General features: G+C 49.7%; 1 protein-coding gene across 1 annotated transcript in view; it reads left to right on the top strand.

The window, feature by feature from the left end:
* The window catches only part of LOC144141314 (uncharacterized), a 60776-nt gene extending 43640 nt beyond the window's left edge, over positions 1-17136 (top strand). Inside the window, exons 9-11 of the mRNA XM_077672888.1 lie at positions 1756-1819; positions 5794-6009; positions 12242-17136. Coding sequence (XP_077529014.1) covers positions 1756-1819; positions 5794-6009; positions 12242-12981 — 1020 coding nt within the window. The 3' untranslated portion in view covers positions 12982-17136. The remainder of the gene's footprint in view (positions 1-1755; positions 1820-5793; positions 6010-12241) is intronic.
* The last annotated feature ends 3851 nt before the right edge of the window (positions 17137-20987 follow it).

The raw sequence follows: 20987 nt of genomic DNA, 5'->3' as shown, positions 1-20987 counted from the left end.
TTCGCAACAGCGGGAGGATTTCGCTGCTTCTCCTTTGCTTGCCGCGCACCCCGGGAGGCCCGGCCGCGTGCGTTACCCAAGTCGCTCGCACTTCCAACTCTTTCCCCTCAGACGTCGTCACGGGGAAATTGTCCTTGTGGGTAAATTTTCTTCAAGTTCAGAGACTTCGTTGTAATGAAATTACAGCAACATTTGCTTCGTTATATCGAGATAAAATATACATGGTTTCCAATGGGAAGTAAGTTGTGTGTGCCTTGTAACTTCGTTATATCGGGAATTTCGTTATATTGAAGTTTGTTATATCGAGGTTTAACTGTATTGCACTTTTTAGACAACTTGAATTTCGTTAAGCGATTGTAATGGGAAGGTAGGCTTCAGGTAGCATAAACTGGGGACAAAAACTCGTTACAGTCAAGTAAATGGGGCAGTAAGTATTGCCTGGCTCGTAACCTTCAGAGCTCATTTGAGCCCCGAAGAAGTTTTTTCTCTCTGGCAAGGGAAGAACAGTTTATTGATGTGAGACAACAATCATCTTCGTGCCAAAAGGGAGGGGTAAACGAGTTGCTCTGTCACCGAGTGCGGAAGAAATGTTGGCCTCTGCAGCACGGGATGCACAGTTGGGGAAGGGTTGGAGGAGGAGGGGGCCATTTTGGGTCGCTCTGCTGGCTTTGGAAGGCACAGCCTGCTTTGGGTGCACGCCCAGCAGGTGGCCCTGCACTACCACGCACCCCGTAACTTAAACACCGTTGCTGTTCAGTATGCTTTTAGGAAAATGAATCTACCAAAGCAGCTGCTGAAAGAATTTATGCTGGATAAGTTTAACCCTGTGAGGGTGAAATTCTTTCGCCAAATGCGACCACCCACGGTCGGTTGTTTTTAATTGTCGATTTAAATTCTTCGGATGAATGTATTTTGAGAAAAAACTGATAATTTTGTATGAGCGCAATCATAAAGTGACCCGTTGTCCACTCCTTGGTGACGCCAGAAAAGCTGGCCACCCCACCCGGGCCTCTCTTGTGGGCCTCTCGTCCTGCACTGCTGGAGTGCCTCCCTCCTTCGGTGGCCAGAATTGATCCGGAGCCCTCCACTGCGGCGTGGCTCGTCACCTGCACTGCATTCAATCAATCAATCAGACCCATCCCTTGGTGTCTGTTACCCTGATTGTCGGTTCGTCTCGCTACATGGCCAGCCATTTCTTTTTCTTTACCTGGACTGTGGTAGCGTCTGCTGCAGTAGCTCGTTTCCTGTCCCAGAGTGTTACTCCCATCGTTCCATGGCACGTTGAGCCGACCTGGGTTTGCTGGTTGCGTACTGAAGCGCCTCATGGGGCTTCTGAAGCATCGTCACTTTGTGGGTGCTAGAAGTGGGGAGCACCCAGAGGACGACAGCGAAGCATGCCCATCAGCATGCCTATGCGTGACCGGGTGCACAAGCCGTAGCCGTAGCAAGCTGTAGTAAAGCATGCAAAAAGAAAAAGGAGCTATCGCTGCAAGAAAAAAGATTTCCGTGAAAAAACAAGGGACGCACATGCATGTCATTAGCCTTGAAAGGGTCGTGGCAACAACGTCGGCGTATTTCTAGACCTTACAGAGTCGTTTGATCTCGCTAAACACAATGCACTCCACCAAAGGTGATGTTGCTGCAGAATTGGGACCCTGCGGACGACACCATGTTCCGCAGTGCCCACCTTGCCCACGGAGCATGCAGGCCCTTGTTGTACATCGCTGCGGTGCTTGGCCCATCTTTTCTTCCCAGGTTGAAGATGCCTGCTGCAGCGCGCCTGAAAAAAGAGTGGCTGTAGCCAGCACTGTGAGCGAAGGTGAGTGCTACAACACAGAGGATTTGTCACGTGACCCGCCGCGGTGGCTCAGTGGCTAAGGCGTTGCGCTGCTGAGCACGAGGTCGCGGGTTCAATTCCCGGCCGCGGCGGCCGCTTTTCTGATGGAGGCGAAAAGCAAAAACGCCCGTGTGTACGAGATTTCGGCGCACGATAAAGATCCCCAGGTGGTCAAAATTAATCCGGAGCTCTCCACTACGGCGCGCCTCATCGCCTGCGTTGCGTCGACGCGTTAAACCCTGCAATCAATCAATCGATTTGTCACGTGTGTAGCAGTGGTTTTTGGTCACAGGACACGCATTCCCTTGCCACCACTTTTAATTTGCACTACTTTTGGCGCCGGAATAAAATTATTTCTGCAAGCTTAATTGCACACTCTTGTCTATCGAAAATGCCGACCTGGCTGTGCACTAGGGAACGTATGCTCGAGAAAACTTGGTTGCAGGTCTCTTTATTGTCCCTTTAAAGGGACAGACAACCGATTTTGTCGAGTATATATTCTCTATCCCAAATGAAAGGGCATTGCTTAAAGCACCTTGACGAGAAACGGTTTTGCTGATAACGCCCTAGACCTTCTTAAATCGAAATTTTTAGATCTACGAGCCGTATGCATCCCTCCCAAAAATAATGCTGGCAACCATGACATAGAGTAGCTCGGCAACATACTTTTGTCGGTATGTGAAATGAAAAACGATATTTAAAAACTTGTCCCCAGCTAAAAAAGTTTGAATCGCAGGCTTTTCTATTCCTTTATGTTTTTTTAATGCAACGGTCTATTTTCCACGAAAGCGCCATCTGTTGGGATAGACGATAGGTAGAATCTGGCTTCACGTTGCGGAGGTGGGAAGTTCAATTCTCCCCAAACGCGACGTTGTGTTTCTCTTTTTTTCTTCTTTTTTTTTTCTTTTTTTTTTTTAAAGCTGCTATTGGCGTAGTTGGAAACCGAAATCAAATATTTTGGCAGAACAAACGCCTCTGCCTTAGGCAGAATCGTCAAAGCTCCTTCACTGGGTCTGTTTACTGAACGCTGCCGTTGATTCTGGGCATGGAGGCTCAGTTAGCCACACTGAGAGCCGCCCAGCGACGGCGGGCGGCGTGTCTAAAATTTTCAAAATAATCTTTAGAAATACATATACAATTTAACCTTGTTTAAATACTTGTGTTAAAAGGTTTTCAATACTTAATTAAACGTTTCAGCAGTTACAGTAGCTGCTAGCTTTGCAGGTCACGTGACAGGGACACATGTTGTAGTGTCAAGTTTCGACACTACGAACCGCCACCCTTCCGATTTCAGGAAGTTTGCTGCCAAATTAAAATTATTTCCGCCAATTTTTTTATTTTTTTAACAATTGCTTGTGGTTACGGGGCTATATAAAACGCTCGCTTTCATATGAGCTAGAGAACATAAACACGACAAAAGTCGGTTGTCTGTCCCTTTGACTAAAACTAACCTTGTTATTTATGCACTGAAACTAACCACAATTGGTACGAAAGCACAGAACGGGAATCGGTTCACGGCTATCTTGGGCGCCCAGCTAGTCACCCCAATTAAAGAAGCTTGAATTTCTTCAAATTTTTGTGGCACCGTATTCACAAATGTGCACTGTGTGCAGCACTCGAGCTCTGTGCGGGGGTGGGGGGACAGCTGCGCCATTCTGCGCCGAACCTGCAAAACTCGTTCATCAGTGCCTGAATATACGACTGCCACGATGCCCCATGGGAGAAACATCGCAACACGGTCATGGTTGCGTTGTCATCAAGGCTGTGATCGGCTATGGCTTTGGCTTAGCCGTAAGGCCGCAGCCACTGCATGCCCTCTCCGCGGTCCCGTCGTGCTGCACATGCGCAGTTTTGTTTGCCGGTGCCGGCCGCTGCGCCACAATCGGTGGAGAAGGACCACAAGCAGAATGTTTTTCTGTCTCATCGCAAATAGGTCGAATGATGTTCGCATGACAGGTTGGAGGTGAACATCAAGTTAGTCGGCCATTTTCGACGATCCTAGCTTTGCTGCCTGCCACTTTCCGTGGCTGCATGTATTGAACAAACACAGTCCTGGACACTGGTTAATTCTGTTCGTTTTTGTTGTGTGGTTATTACTCATTTTCGGTTGTGGTCTAGCTGTGCTTAGTGGAGGATGGTCCAACGTTAGTCGGGCTTTCTAACGCTCTATTTGCGTAGTCTACGGCGTCAGTTCATCGACTGCCACAAACCTGAGAAAAAGTGCAGCCTTGTTTTTCGGAATTCCGCCGTATGGTCGCTTAAACGCTGCCATTTGCCAGACACGAAGCAAGGCCTGTTATCTGGTCCTCCCTTGCGCTCGCTGGGTCCAAATGGAGATAACTCGGCATGTTGTGAACCTCCAGGTGGAGGACAAGAACTGCGTTCCTGGTTTGTAGTAGGCCATAGTGCACGGTAGATTGCCTGAGGTAGTAGATGGAGAAATCTTGACTTGCAGGGTGCTGGCACAGTGACCTGTAGGGAGGAGGTCAGGAATGCACCACAGTGCTCTGAAATGGCATTACACGTGTTCAAAATGGCATTTCTGGCGGCTCCAAACCTGCCCCAAGAGGCCTTTCTGGCTGCTCCCAGCCTGCTACAAAAGGCACTTTTGCCTGCTCCCAAACCCAAGGGCCCTGTTTCACCCCTGTAGACTTTCTTTAATTTTGCAGCTTCACTAAGCATCCACAAAAAATGGCGCAACATCCGTGCCCTGTGGGTCATTCCACGCTCGACTATCTCCGATTACGCTATAAAAAATCGTGGTCGATCGTACACCATTCATTCTCGTAATTGATTTTATAGGGAAAAATTTTTCTGTCTCCTGCTGCAATTCAAATATTGCGGTAGTAACAAACACCTGCGTTGGGGGCAAACAATTTCAAAAGTACAATAATATACGGAGTGCCTTGAAAAATCCCAGTGGATGGAAAAAGAGCCGTGCATCCTTGCTACAATGCATTGGCATCTGCTAGTGTGCCTGAAGGTGGGCTCTGTGGCCAGGCAAGGCGGCATCTTTGAGCGACATGGGCACATTTCTTTACAGCTGTTGCAACCAATCCAGAGACACTGGCGGTGGGTGGCGGTGAGTGCGCTGAACAGTCAGTTTCAGTGCGATAGACACATGGGTTGTGCAATGTTCCAATTGTTGTAAGAGACAACATTTTTTCCTCCGGAAATTGGCTACGAGAGTGAATAGTGTAGTGGAGGGATCGACCATGATTTTTACTCAAACCCATGCAAATACTCAAACCCACTGTCTGGGACATTTCATGTGGAATGGCCATTTTCCTATCCAGTGAGAGAAAAAAAATTGTGTTTGGTAAAACACAAATTGTATATTCTTTTGTATGTATATTCTTTTTAAATTTATTAACAGCTACAGAGCCTGGGAAGAATTAACGAAGAGCTTTATTGCGTACAGTTCAGCTTTTTGAATATGGTGGGACAAATGTTTGAAGCTTAATTAGTTCTTTATTTGGGGAATGAGTGAATTAGTAGGGTGCATTGATAGCGCTACAACTACACAAGGTAGCCATGAACTGATATGTTTTGGCATTGTGGTAGTCAACTGTACTTGTGCACTAAGTTTGGTTTTAATTGGTGCATAAATTAGAGAAGCTGTTTTAGTATTTGCCACTTCCCCTTAAGGGCCATGAAGGCAAAATAGAAGATTGTGTTGTTCCAGTAACAGTGATACCGACTTCATCGCCAACCTCAAAAACTAACAACCCAAATAGCAAAGAAAACGTAGTATCAACCAGTGGCCACCCCTCTGCCTTCACAGATTGCACCGCCAAGAAACACGGTTGGGCGATTGTAGTTCTGCCATTTGGTAGCATCGCTTGAATGCCCATATCGTGTCATTGTAGCATTTGTTTTGATCACATCTTTGGTGGCTGGTACGGAGTTGAGTGGGTTCTTGGATGTGAGCCAGGCTGTCGACGGCCCCTTCTCAGTGGACGCGGCCCCTTCCTGTGTGGCCCACCTGGAGGAGGGAGCTGACGAAGCCCAGCCCCAGCAGCCAGAGCCGATGAGGCGGGGGGGCGGAGGCAGCTGTGCCGCGCCGTTTGCCGGCAGCAGCCTGCGCCGGGGGCGGCCCAATTCGCTCCGCTCGGGGCTGCCCTCTGCCCCCCGCAGTGCCAGGCCCGGTACCAAGAGGCACTCCAGCACAGGTGGGCGTTCCGCAATGGCCAGTATTGGGGCCTCCGCTTTTTCTCATTTCAGTTGATGGCATCCCGTACCGTAGTGAACTGTCATCGATGCAATATAGAGGGGAACCATGGTAATATGACTTTTAAGGGACTGCACGGAAGCGACGTATGACGGGGTGTTTTATGATTGGGGCGCAGTAAATGCCGGCCTTGTGGATGGCCTCACGCGACAGGCGGGCTAAAAACTTGTTTAAGCTGCTATGTTTAGTGCATTCTTGTGTAATTTATGGATCTTTAGCTAAAATCCTGAGTTTCCAAAAAGAGGACGCCCCCCCTCCCCTGCGCCTCGCACGCTGGACAAGCTTCAAAGGTTGTCGCGACCAAGCAAGTGGAGCAGGGTGTGGCCAAGCGAAACAGACGATAGAAAAAAGCGGGGAAAGAAAGGACCGGAGCGACAATGTGACTTTGAAAGACACTGATAAGCAGAGAAAGCGGGGGAGAGAGCATCGTGGCAAAAATCAGGCGGGCGAGAAAGGCGGGTGTTCGGCCATTGCCATGGCGTTGCGTCGTATGTGTTTCCACGTTTGTCGGCTCGGTGGGAGCTGCAAGTTCGCTGTCCACTGGCCACCTGGACTTCTCGCGGCTGGCATGTTAGCAGTCTGCCGCGCCACGAGGCGCAGTCGAAGGTCAACTCCTTCCTGCTTGCCTGCGCCTGTTCAGCAGGTCGTCTGGCCCGGCTGTGCACATCAAAGGGTTCTCGAATAAAGAAAGGTTGGGACGAGGCTGAGGGGAGCTGGTATTTCCCAGAAATTGCTGGTAGAAGCGTGTAGGACCACATCATCCCCAAAATTTCTGATGCCGCAGTTCTGCCTAAAGGCACATTCCCACTTGCGGCTCTGCACGTTGTGCAACGTCGCAAAGCGACGAGGTCACAAAGCTGGCGATCGCTTTTCGTCGCAAGGTGACGGCAGAGCCGATTGCTGCCGGGCTTCTATCCCTCGTCACGCGACGGCATCACAAACAAGTCAGCCAATCGTGGCCACAGAGAGCCGCTGATGCAGCCAGAAACACGTTTGTTTACATCCGGCATTGCAAATGGCAGCGAGATGCCGCTGGGCCGTTAAGCAACTTCCTGTGCACTTCTCTTCTTTGGTCGCATGTGCGAATTGACAAACAGCGCGGGACTCATCAGTGTGGAGAAACATGTTTGAATCATAAAAGCAAATAATCATTGTAGATAGCTAGGTGGATAGGCAGACAGTAGGCTGACTTTTATCCTTTTCTATCAGCGTGGAATAAACAAAGGCACCAGAACTTGTGCATCTGTAAAAGGAAGTGAACTGTGAGGGGGTTGGGGTGTCGGAGCACATGTCTGTATTTCGTCTTGCAGTGGAACCCTGATACCGTAGTTACTCGCGTAATCCTCGCACTCATGTAATCCTCGCACCCCTAATGTGAGCCACCAAAACTTGGATTTTTTAGTTCCTCGCATAATCCTCGCACCCCCAACTTTGCAGCGGCGAAAGTTGCCTGCTCGCGAAACCCGCATGGTGCACGCGCTCTCCGACGCGCGCCCTCCCCTGCCGCCTCTCCGTTTGGCGGAGAGCGCTGTGTATCCAAGGCCATCCAGGCGCCCTAACAACCTGCATGGCTACTCCCTAACAGGCGCCCTAACACGCTACTCACACGGTCCTTGAGCCGGTTTCGCGCATGTTTCGCGTGCGCGCAACTAGACGGTGTTCGCGCAGCCCGCTGTCGTGTCATCGTGTCGCCGTCGTGGTCCTGTCGTTGAGCGGCAGCAGTCAGTGAGTCACTCGCGTCATTGGTGGATAGCTCGCTGCCATTTTGAGAACTTTTTGATCTCTCTGTTTTGAGCTTGGTGCTGCTTCGCCATGGGGAGGAACGCCAGCTACACTACCGCTTTCAAATTGAAAGCGAAAGAGTACGCGATCGAACATGGCAGCCGTGCCGCAGGCAGGTACTCCGGTGTCACCGACTTCAGCGTGCGTTACTGGAGTAGGGCACGCACATACGACGACGAGATAGGGCGCGCGCCAGAAAGCAAAGGCGGCAATTTCGTGATCGCTGATCGACAGGAGACTGTTTACGTTGTAAATAATAAAATAAAAAGAAATAGCTGCTGTTGGCAACACTGAGCTTACATATACAAAAAACGACCGCTACATTTAGCGGGACTGGCATAGGGCAAATTGGCAACACTGTGCACCAGATTTTTTTTTTTTTTCCCGCATACTTCTCGCACCCCTAACTTTGCATTGACTTTTCCAAAAAAAAAGTGCGAGGATTATGCGAGTAAATACGGTAATACGACTTTCTTGCGAAAGCGTTACATGGCCGGGGTGCGAGCAAAAGCCGGCCTAGTAGACAGTCTCACGTGACAGGTGGACTAAGAACTTATTTAAACGCTTACAACGTACGTCGCGGGAGCCTGCCCTCACTTATTCCCGGGGCTCAGAGTCCCTGAGACCCAGTTGGGTACCAAGCGTGACTAGTTTTTCCAGATCCATGTCACGTCTCGCACTCTCCAATCCTCCTGCCGGTGACGTTAGCTCTTCGGGTTAAGTTAATGAAGAGTCCTGTCGCGGACGCCAGATGTGATGTAATACAGGCTCCTAACCATCCCCAGCATTACGGACGGGAGAATAACGAGACAGGCCACCGCAACATGGGGAAGAACTGGAAACGTCACACTTTATAGGGTTGGGTTATGGCAGAACACGCGGAGTGGAGAGGCGACGGAAAAAACTAAGTAGGGCTGCTAACTTAACAAAAACATGAATCCGTTCTAACGGAAGTCAAGTTGGAAACTTCAACAGTCTCACGGGTTGGATGAGCTGCTCGGGAGGGTGCAGGTTGGCTGGAGCTTTGTCGGCGCGCCGGCGGAAGTTCCTTGAACGTGGGCAGGTCGTGGGCCGCTGGTCCGTGCTGTCATTCCCTGGCCGTCGCCTTCTAGGACGTCGCAGGGGAACCACGGTCTCGCACCCGGTAGTAGAAGAGCGGCGTCTAGTCCGCAGGCTGTCCTCTTGCTCACGACCACCGCCGGTCAATCAGGAACACCCCGTCCCCTTCGCCGGAATCCTCTAGCACACCTCTTCTTCCTCTTCGTGGCCCATAGCCCCACCATAGAGATTGGCTGTCTTTTCTGACGAAATGGTCTTCAAAGACGCAGAGTTACCGCTACTTCCTCACACTTGCGCACATGAGATGAGGCCGACGTTGTTGGGCAAGTGGGAAAGGGGGGAGGGGGGTGGAAGGCGCGAGCCAAGTGAAACGAAAAATAGTCCCAGACGGCGGTGGAGAAAAGGTGACCGAGAAAGGGGTGGAGTGAAAGACGCTGATCAGGAGAGAGCAGGGAGAAAGAGTGTCGCGAAAGGAAGGAAGTTGGTTGAAGCGGGTGTTCGGTCATCGCCGCCTCGTATGTGTTTTCACGTTTGGTGGTGATGGCTTCAAATTCACGGTGCGGCAGCCACCTGAACTCTGTCTTCTCGCGGTTGGCGTGTTTGCATACTGCTGCCGCGCGGAGCCGTCGAGTACCTGCCTGCTCGGTTGTGTCTGTTCAGCAAGTGGTCTGGCCCACCTGCAGACCCTTCAGGGACATCAGGCAGCATCAGTTTCATTTTGTGTAAGACACTGTGTCAGCGGGCTTATGTTGCAAAACAAATTTGGGGGTTACAAAGGTAAAAAAAAGTAGAAGTCCTGCCTTTGGCTCACGCCACCAGGTACAGCGGGCCGTCCTGGATATATTTTTTAGTTATTACATACTCCGAACTGGGTGAGGTTTTCTTTGATTTTTTGTAATATTTAGCTGAAAAGAATTATTTAGATTGTCTTAAACTGTGTTCTTGCTTCCTCTCAATGCAGTATTGTTATCGTATGCTACGCGCTCTGGCAGGCGAAGCAAATGCAACATAGAGATGCAAGAATGATGTAATCGCGCCGTATTTATTTGTTTTGTCCAAGCAGATATAAATAAACCTAGAGGCGAAGCCTATTACCGCAAGTAAGCCTTCAAGCACGCACGCAAAGCATTATGAAATTGCATGAATGCTTTAAAGGGCAAATAAATACTGGCTTGTCGAGTAGCTATGTATGTTGCGTCATTGCGCCTGCCCAAGGCAGTGCATGCTTCAAAGAGTGAGTAAACGCAGCAACGGCGACGCGAAAATCGTAACTGAATGTGTGCAGAAAACGGATAGTGTGGGCTAGCGTAGCTTATTTAGTGGCTGTAGTGTGGGTGGCAGCGGCAAGCGGTATGAAGCGGTATAACAGGCCACTGGGACGCTCGCCCGCTTTTTGCCGGCCAGAAGCAGCCCACAAGCGAGCGGCAGCGACGATTCAGTGAGCGACGACGACCGAGGACATTGGCGGCAGTGTATTAATTTTTTTCGCTTGTGGCTGTCACCCAATACACTGTTGTTGTGCCTTTTGAGTTACGTTTTCCGCGTCACTTGTCGCCGCCGCTGCATGTGGTCACCCCTTCATCTTCTCGCCGCTAACGCGAGCATATGCGTTATGCGCTAATCACGCTGTTATTTAGACATGTCTGTGATAGCCATTGAATGCTAGAAAGTGGCATCCCGAAAACGGAAAAGTATAGCAAAAACAGAACTAACGAGCACTTCAGAGCTGAGAGGCCTAATCCATAGCCACTGGCTGCCAATCCGATTCCCACAGTACCCACAAATTCCCATGGCGGCGTGCGATTGCAGCGACACTTTCCACTCTAGGTGATATTGAGAAACTCTGTGGTCGTATGAAGCGGACTGCGGGCACCCAAGTGCCATGCCCCCGGGACGCTCTTTCATGTGGTAGGGGTGGGGGTGGGGGGCACCCACATTTATGGGGTCTATTCGATTCAGCCTGCACCTCTTGAACCAGTTCACAGCGGTGCAAAGCGGGTTCCGCCATCGGCGGAACCAGACCTGCACATTTTTCGTCTGCTTCTGCACCTCCTCGGCAGGGAGTGCAGGCAAAGCCATGAACCCGTCCTGCACCCGTCGGCACCACCGGTGAATCGAACGGCGCGGTTCAGGTGCCGCGAGCTGCACCGCTGAAACGAATGGCGAAGTGCGGCACCGCCTGAACTGGTTCACACGGTGCAGGTGAAACGAATAGACCCATGAAATCCCTCCCTTTCTTCTCACAAGCTTTGGGAGAGAGCTCTGGCCAGTTCCGACCTCAGTGACCAGCGGCTGCTGGTGTGGAGGGCTGTTGAGGCTGGGAAGGCTCAAGGGGTCTGGGACTGGGAGTGGGGACCTGTTGTTTTTCGCAATAAACATGATGGCTCTCTCTCTCTCTCTCTCTCTCTCTCTCTCTCTCTCTCTCTCTCTCTCTCTCTCTCTCTCTCTCTCTCTCTCTCTCACACACACGTCATCGGGGTATTTAATGCATTGTTTCTATGGGGAGTTTGCTGGGACCGAGGTGGTCCGTTGTAAGAAGCGGGTCATCATAGATTTGGGGGACGTGTCAGCGGGATTCCACTGTGTGTTGAAAAGAACTTCCGCCACCCACAGTGCTTCAGGTTAGTAGCCTGTGTGCTAGAGTGATTGGTACCGGTTTTTGTCGTGCTCGTGTAACGTGAGTGCCAGTGGTGGAAGCACCAGGGAAGGTCGGGTAACAGCTCGCTGGAGGCAGTCGCATCGGCACAAGTGTGAACAGTGACGTGCCCGAGTGGCCAGTGCCTCAACGTAACCCGGACGGAGGGCAAACTGCAGGGAACGTGCGAACTACGTGTCCGTGCACTGTGTTGTAGTGCAGCGCCTCGTGTCCCCTCTCCCCCTGCAGCCACACTAATGCTGGCATGATGCTCATCCGTAACTGTGCAGGGTAGCGCTTGGTTCCAACAATGTCTCGTCTTTGCTCGGGCGTCTTGAGAGGGCTGATGGGACGACTTGGTTCTTGGGGGTCCCCCGAAAGAGGCAGAATGAGGGCTTTGCACACGGGCTGTTTTGGGAGCGAAGCTGAGCCGCAGGTGGTCTGCATGGCTGCACGGAGGTGGGCCACTTTTTGTGCGTCAGAGTTGGCCACACTCGGAGGAAGTGCTGCACAGTTGGTTGCGGCTCGGCCAAGCCAGTCACGAGCACTTCGCTCAGCTCGTCTGCCTTCCCCTGATGGGAACCGGCATCCTTTCCTTGTTGCCTGCTGGTGGGTCCCAGTGGTCCAACGGTGTCTCACTGACATGGACCGTGTCGGCAGCACTGTGCGACTCTTTTCTTTCTGCTTCCCTGTGCAGGCAGCAAGCCGAGGCCTGCGAAGGGCAAGGAAAACCTGCGGAGCAGCTTCCGTGACGCTGTGTCGGAGCTGGACTGCCCCTTCAACGCACACGCGATGGCGCACATTGCCGCACTGCGGGAACGGAGGAACGCTGCCTCATCCGCAACCATCGGCCAGCCACTTCCGGAAGCCCCCAGCACCCCGCTGCCCAGTCTGCCCGAACGCGGGGTGGATGTCACGGCAGGGGAACCCTTCGCCATCACCGGCGGGAGTTGTGCATCGACACAGGAGCCTGCAGCTGCGGAAGACGAGCCCATGGACATCGGCGTGGATGCACATGAACCGCCGGCTCCCCCGTCGGACTTGCAGACAACTCCCGCCACTCCAGCCCTGTTTGCCCTCCCCGCACCTCCCAGCAACCACCGCAGGAAACAGGAGCAGGCTCCCACGCCTCCAGTGTGGACAGACGGCCTGTTTGCACTGCCGTTGAGCCCTCCCGGAATCGGTGGAGGTGCCGGAACCAAGCGCGAGAGCATCATCCAGATCCGTGAGCGGAATGCCGGCATTGTGCGCAACAACGTAGAGGTTTTCAACCGCGCCGCTGCCGCCAACACTGCCAAGGCTCCGCCGCAGCGAGTCCGCAGAGTGGCGTCCGCGCAGTCCAAGGCGTACGCTTCCAACCGGGTTCCGCTGCAAGAGGCCAACTTTCAGTGCCCCGCGAGTCCGCCCAAGCCACGGGACTGGGAGATGGAGCTCTAGCCCTGAATGGGGGAGGATGGAGTGGTCCCACTTTTTCAACCCTGATGTAAAAACCTGTGGTGTGTACCATGCATGCCACGACCAGCTTGGCAGAGTACTTACTGCCGCCAGACCTGTCGCGGTTGGGTGGTTGGTTGCAAGTAGGATCTCTGAGTTGAATGCAGGTCGACTAACTGGCATGTACTGGAGCGATGACAATGCACCCAGAATGATTTTAACACTTCTTAGTTTTTTATTACGGATAAATTTCCCGAGTGGATTGCAGTTTTGTGGAACTTCACAGTAGCACTGTTTTGGCAGCTGCCACTTGGTTGCATGGGTGTCTGACGAGGCTTGCTCCTTCCCTGAGGTGCGAACGACTCTGGCAAGTGCAAGTTGAGGGCTGCGATATCTCGAGGCTCAATTCTCACGTCTGCTTTTATCTGCACAGGGCTTCAAGGTATGGGCATTTCGAGCTAAAAAATGATCTCGTTGAACCAGCAAAGTGCATTTCACTGCAAGCAGTCTTAGTTATGCAAACAGTATTTGGTAGGGGTGTGCGACTGTATTTATTCGATTATAAGGTGAGGGTGAAGTTTGGAGAGGACAGAAAATTGCCATATATATATATATATATATATATATATATATATATATATAGTCTGGAAAGATAAAAACTCGCCCAGAGCGCGAAAAAATAGGGTTAGTAGAGACAGAGACACACGAGAAAGACGTAGAAAAAATAAAAATAAGTTTACTGATGTTTCAGGAAGAGGACTTCCTTTCTTCAGAGTACTCTGAAGAGTACATTTCGGCTGGGGGACCGGCCGAAACGTTAAACCTTTTCTTTTTTCAGCGTCTTTCTTTTTTTGCTACGACTTGTCGGTGTGCAAGGAATATTTTCCTGTAATATATATATATGTATGTATATATATATATACTGTGCTTCCAATACAAAGTGGGGCATGACTTTGAGACTACAGCTTTTGGAAAGAAAAAAAAAACCCTCGCCTTATATTCCAATAAATACGGCAGTTCCGAATCAAAGCAAATGTCTGCAATAAAAGTATGGCAATTTACAACTTCTTAATTGCCGTGTGTGTCCGTCCTCACTCCGTCCGTGTCCCCCTTTTTAGCGCAATCATTTTATTTAACAACGGAGTACCAACCTGCCCAGGACGCTACCCTTATTAATTAAGCATTCTGCCTTAAGTAGCCTGTAATTGCTCATTTTCGAGGGATTTTTTTAGCATTGTTGTACGGCATAAAACACATGCAGAAGCTATCTTAGCGGCGTTGATGATACTGTTACGTGGCGGCAGGAGAAATGCCATGAACCCTGAGAAAGGCTGTTCGTAGTGTTCACATGGCTGCCGTGACGCTGGTTTCACCCGAGCGTGCATGAGCATGTGCCCGTCTTCTGACAAAGCAGAGATATCCTGCTGTGCTTCCACGAGACCCGCACCGTTTGCTACTCCCCGCCGCAAGGAGGAGGTCTGTGGAGACAGTGCAAGCTTGCTTCATCCTCCCCGTCACCTGTTCTACAGAGACTCGTTCGTGTTGTCGGAGAGTCTTGCCCGTGGCTGCCCGAGCCCAGGAACACGACTGGGGCCATTGCCTCTCGTTCGGTTTGATCGCACCACTGGAATGCTAGCGGGCAGTTGGCAGCTGCGGTTTTAGTGCTTGCCCTTGTTGTGCCACCACATCACAGCGAAATCGGAGTGCTTCTCGTGTTTTCTCGATTAAAGGAGATCACAGGAGTTGACCGAGTCACCTGAGGCTGGTTTTTTCAAGTTGAACAAAGTTGTGCGATGACACTGCGTCGTGGCGTCTTCTGTACGGCTATCACGCATTGCCCCGGGGGGGGGGGAACTGCACAAAACAATCTCAAGGTCGTGTAGAATACGGCGCGGAATCCTGAAGTTTCACCCTTTTCTTGGGCTGTGCTCATTCTTCTGGTTTGCAGTGATCCCACTCCTGCACCATTCTGACACCAATCAAGGCCTTCAAATTCGCTGTCGCGGCGTTAGGTGGCATTTTGCACCACGCAGTGAGGAAGTGGGGGATAGAGGCCCGGCCATTTCTCGTGGCATGCCCCAGGGGCTCCAAGGCCGCCACCACTGAAGGCCATAAGACGACGCTGTACTAGCACTGCTTTGTGTGTGTGCCGACTGTAATGCAGTTTGATTGCATCTGTTCATTTTTGCTCTCGAGTTCCACTTCAGTGTGCGTGTTTGGCCGACACCGCAGCGCACTGAAAACACCGTCAATGTGTGGGCTGAAACTGGCAAGGTATCCTTCAGGCTCAGATTTAAATCGGGCAGAGCACAAATAATTATGATGGGGAAAAGTTCAGCTCTAATGTCTTCACTAAGTACGTTCGCTAACATTTGCATTGCTGTGCTCCAGGTGTCTGCCTTCGAGGAGTGCATCACACGGCTGCTCCGCCTATTGAACGCCACTGAATGTTTGGTTTTGTCGCACTTTCGAGATTGTCCTTGTAGCCGTGCCTTATCTCTGCAAGGGCGCGGAAAGAGCGTGCGCATGGTGCCACCAGCTTGGCACTGTGATCGAGCATGCAGGTCGCTAAGCGCTCGAGGGGCGCCGTGGAATGTGGGCCGGCTGTCGGGCATGGGAATGAGAGGGGAGGTGACCATTTTCACAAATCATTCAGCATGCTGGGCAGCCTTTGAGTCCTGCTTGCGAAATCGGACTTCAACTTTCATCCCTGCTTTTGCAGCGTTTCTGTAATAGGGATTTTTTTTCTATTTCGATTGTTTTTATTACGTTTAAGGTTCATCGCTCATTTTGATCCCTTTAAAGCGTGGATAAACGATTGGTTGTTCATGACTGTTCACCGGTTTTTGCCTTCTCTTATTTTAAAAAAAATTTTTGTGTCAGTCCTTGCACGTGCATCTTTGATTGTTTGTGCAGACTGGTTGGTTTGTGTACAAATGAGACACTAATGTTGCAATGCGTTTCCTTGTATCTGCGCATAATACGTATTTTCTATGCGAAAGTGTAGCTTATATCTAATTGTAACTTGCATTGACATGTGGAAGCGCAGCACAAGAGGGGGGACAGAGACTTGGAAGAGACACAGCGCCTTCCACTGTGTTGTGTACCAACTCGCCCAAACCACTGCTCTGCTGGGACTCGTATGCATTGATACGTCAAGTGTGTTCACTACAACAGCACTTGACTTCTTTACATGGCACTTTCCACCTCAACCAGATCAATGGTGCTGTGATTTACCCTCCACACACACACACATCAAGAATTGCTGTTGCTGATGCTGAAATAAAGGTCTGAGTGATTCGTATTTGTTCAAATGCTATAGAGCGGGTACTTGGTTCATTTTCACTTGTTTATATTCCGTCTTAGTATGCTCGGCACATTTTTGTGACACACGGCAGAGCAGCCACCGGCTGCAGGCTGTGACGCTGACTTGTTTGGTTTTGGCCCCTCCATCGTGTTGGCGCAATGGCATGTGCTAACCCAGCATAAGTTCTGTCCTTATACAGCTGCATGGAATACTACCATAGCAGTCGTAGCACCACTGTTACAAAAAGCCTCAAATTGTATTTCGGTTGAAACAGGTTGGAGCTGTTCCACATTATACCTCTGTCTTTCCACTTTGTTAACCTCTACTTAAATTTCTTTCTGGTCCCATACATGGGTGTGTAATTAACTCTGTATGTTAACCGAGGGATTTCTGAAGCCATGCAGGCGTGTCCAGTTCGTTTTCAAGCAGAATGTGTGGACTCGTTTCAGTTTGTTTTGTAGAGATAACACATTCCTTCTTATCTTGTGTATGCACCCAGGCAAAGCTCTCTGGTGTGTTTTTTACCCCTATCCTCCGCATCTAAACCGCACTTGGGACGGCGAGGTTCAGTGACCCAATTTGTTCAAGTGTTTGAGACCATTTCGATAACTCCACCTTGGGCTGCTACCTAAGAGGCACAGTGCAGCCGCGCATTTTTTGGAGTTAAGTGTACGACACAAGTTATTCTGGGAACATGTAATGGTCAGGGCGGGTCTATGCCTGATAATGCTACCGTGACGCATGTTACAGGGGTGAGACAGCTGCGCATATTGCGCAGATTTGATACAAATTTGTTTTCCTGCGCCAGGCTGCTCCAGAAGCTTGAAAATTGGTAAAATTGCGCCAAACTGCTCCAAAACAGTCTGAGAGCCAACGATTTTAATGCTCCCATCAGTTTCAGGGGGGGGGGGGGGATGCTTACTGACTGCATAATTTTCCATTAGCCCCAAGGTGATAATGTTTGTAAAAATTAATTGATTGATCATTCAATAAAAAACCGCATAAAATGGTCCCCGAAATAGTTTTTTCGGAAGTCATAATGTCGGGTTGCACATGTTATATTCTGTCCGTTTTTAAAGCTCCCATCGAAAATCATTGCAATTTCCTCTATAAAAATACTAATGTTTACTGAGGCGACATAACTTGTTCAAGTTAATGACAAAACGGCAATTTTCTGAGCGTCGTATCTTTGGAGTATATTCCAGGCACTATACGCCTCGAGCGCGGCCTGTAGGGGCGCCACTGAAATCCCCCTTGCGGCCCGTTTCGAAAGCAGGCGCGGGAGTCCGCGTCCCGCTCCCCAGTGCCGCCGCTGCTTTTGCGGCACTTCACGACTGAGATTTACCGTTTGTGGGCGTTTTAAATCCGTGTTTGTGTGGAGCAGTCACTCTGTTCGCCAATGGGGTGTGTTTACGAGAGTGTAAATGTTTCCGACGCGATCGTAGTGTGGTATTTTCGGTCTGTATAAGCGCCAGGTGTGTGTCACAGGCCAGCGTCGCGGAACCGGCGTATGATGGAGCCGATTGTAGTTACACTGACCTGAATTTACTAGCCGTGTTAACGTAACTACCGGTTCCTCAGATGTTCATGCTACGGCTATACACTACGATTTAAATCGGTTTTGTGCGCTTACATAATCAGCGGAGCACCCATACCTGACAGCACACCATGTTACGTTTGCCAATATTATACCTCAGATATTGATCACCACCATTTACAAGCCAGTCTGTGTTAATTTCGGGAATATTCAACAAAAGTAGGATGGACAATGCATAGGGGATCAACACACGACAGAGTCGTCTTGTCGTGAGCTGAGCGCCCGCAAACATTTATCTGCTACATATACCCTCTGCGAGCAGCGCGGAGACGGGCTTACAATATAATCCGCGTCCGCGACTAAATGCTTCTTCGAAATATCGTCATATGGCACAGGGAGCCTGCAGAATAAACCAGCAACTGAAATCAGAGGGCCTTATCACATACCACACTCTTCCAACCACACATTTCATCGCTTGTTGAACAGCCTACCCTGTATACTTCCAAAAATGCGTCCGCCGTACGATGAGCTCTTCGTTGAAGTAGAAAAACAAAAGGAAATTGAACGCGAGATTTATGTGTGGGATTACTAAAACGTTCATTGCCTGATTCCGTTCCGCATTTGTACACGGCGTCCCCCTCCCCCCCCCCCCCCCTACCGATTTCTCGCAAAATAGTAGTGCATTTCGCGTATAGTTGGTCTAGTGAAACCTACCTGGATGAAGTTTAGACGAACGTCTTTAGCATGCCAGAAGCTGCACTGTTTTTTTTTTTTTTTTCATTTCCGTTAGAGCTATTATGTTTCTAAATTCCGCATTGGCACAGCATTTATTTTTCTGTGGTTTCATTTCCTTGGTTCTTGCTATATGGCGTGTGTGGGCACATATTTAACGACGCACAGGCTTGGAATATACTTTACATTTTCGCATGGTTTATATTCTTATAAAAGGCATAAGTTATTGTCTGGGATTGGGTTAATCACATCCCCGAAACATATTTTTTGCGGCGTATATATGCGAAACGAAGCCGCATTCGTTGTCCACGCTGCGAAATGAAGCCAACCTCTCATTGTGCCAGTATCAGGTCTAAACGAGGCGTCAGTAGAATTCATTTGTGCCTGATGTTTTGGAGGTGGCATGGGTGGTATGTTGCTGCCGTCGCCGACGCCCGGAAGAGCGACGACGAAGCGCGCAGAACAGCGTCCCCGGGTACAGGGACTCCGGAACTATTTTGGGAGTGGGGGGGCAAGTACTGCCGTATTTTTCATCATCATCATCAGCTTGTCTACGCCCACTGCAGGGCAACGCTTCTCCCATAACTGCGACCAATTTATACCCGCAAGCTTCTTGATCTCATCTGTCGGCTTTGTATGTTTTGTTTTCTTTTTATTTCTCATATTTGGCCATTTTATATATTTTTATTTCATTATTTTATTAATTGGTATAATTTATTGACGTCTATTATTTTTTGTTTAAATTTATTCGTATTTATTTCACATGTTTGTATCCTCGTTTATTCTGCATTGGTATACACTTAAAATAGTTTCAGAAGTAAGGAATGCTTGCGCAGACTGCGCAAATGATGAAACGGGTTCGAAAGCTGGAAAAACATGTCTTTTAATATTTCAGCATTCGCTCCTGCAGTGAAGTAAATTTGAACGGGCGAAACTACAATAAACAAGAAAGTAGACAGTATAGTTACAAAGCTATTAGCGCTGATAGACGAGCTTCATGGCTGGCACGGGAGGGACAGGGCAGGGGAGGCTCTCAAAGGCGGCCGAAGGTTGAGGTTCGTTCTGCCGTTCTACACACAAACTCTCTCATAACGGCATCCAATTGCAGTTCCGCAGCTCTCTTCTTGTGCACGTGGAGCAGAAGAAGGTGTGTCAGCCTCCTCTGCGTCATTCGATTGCGTAAAAATGTTTTTACTCGCCTCAGAGCACTGAAAGATCGCTCTCCTGAAGCAGCTGACGCAGGCACAGAAAACACGAGTTGCAGGTACCGCACAACCTGGTCCATCATCTCTCGCAGATCTGCAGACTTACCCTGCAGTATCTGTAGAATGCGTTCACTTGCGGCCGGACCCTCGTCACGCAGGAGCGTTGGGAGAAGCACGAGTTGCGCTGAAAGCCTACTGATGTCAAAATCTGCAGCGTGTACTCCTAAAAGATCCTTTAGGTCGTCTGCCGCGAAGTATCGACCTTCAGCAGCGTCGGCGAAAATGCGCTCGAGGCCAATCACCCAAGCAGCAGAAATTGCCAAGCCCAAGCATGGCAAATCATCAGTGGCCAATGTGTCCGAGCTTGGCAATACCTCGGCCGCCAATATTGGCTGGTGTTTGGGAAAGGTGACAAGCCAACAATTGGCCAAGCCCTGGAAGGCCAATATTGGACAACGCTTGGCAAAGTATCTTGCCATGATAATGCCAATGGGTGAACCCCACGCTATTTTCATGCACATTTTTGGCTTTGTGGCCAGTCCTTATGGCCAATGCTTATTTTATGAGTTGCCTCGCGGCCCGATTTCTGCTTTATACATGCCATTATACAGGAAATTATTTAACGAGTGCGCATTAAATAAATAATGCGCACTCGTTAAATAATTTCCTGTACAATGGCATGTATAAAACAGAAATGGGACCGCGAGGCACAATAAGCGAACTGCATCAACTTTGCGAAGCAATTATACATACGTGACTTGCCAAAAACAATTCAGCAACACAACACACCGGGTCTCTCTGTGTAGCTTTTTTATTATGCACATGAAATATACGAGAAACCTGGCTTAACAGTGGCAAGAATACGAACACAAACACAACAGTCGAGAAAAAATTTTAAAAAGCGCTGCTCATGAAGCGCGAACCGATTATCATTCGTTTAACTGCTTGAGATGCCTACAAAACAGACGCATTCAGGTAAATGAAAACAGGACGCTCATTCCCGGTAATTCGCCGACGTGCCAAGATCACAATATGTTGTTGAACAGCACTATTGTAGAATAGCCCAGTTTGGAAAGCTTGTCACTGCTGCATCCGCCACTTGTCCACGGGAAACACCTGTGCGTCGTAGCGCCTGTAATAAATAAATAAAAAAATAGTTCACTATAATGGTCAATTCACGCTGATTACTAAATACAGCACCTATACAAGCCTTACCACATGCCCGTGT

Source organism: Haemaphysalis longicornis, unplaced genomic scaffold, assembly GCF_048455015.1.
Source record: "Haemaphysalis longicornis isolate Haplotype H1 unplaced genomic scaffold, Haemaphysalis longicornis Haplotype H1 scaffold_6, whole genome shotgun sequence".
Classification (NCBI taxonomy): domain Eukaryota; kingdom Metazoa; phylum Arthropoda; class Arachnida; order Ixodida; family Ixodidae; genus Haemaphysalis; species Haemaphysalis longicornis.
The sequence above is the reverse complement of the archived record's forward strand: the minus strand, read 5'-3'. Positions and strand labels throughout refer to the sequence as shown.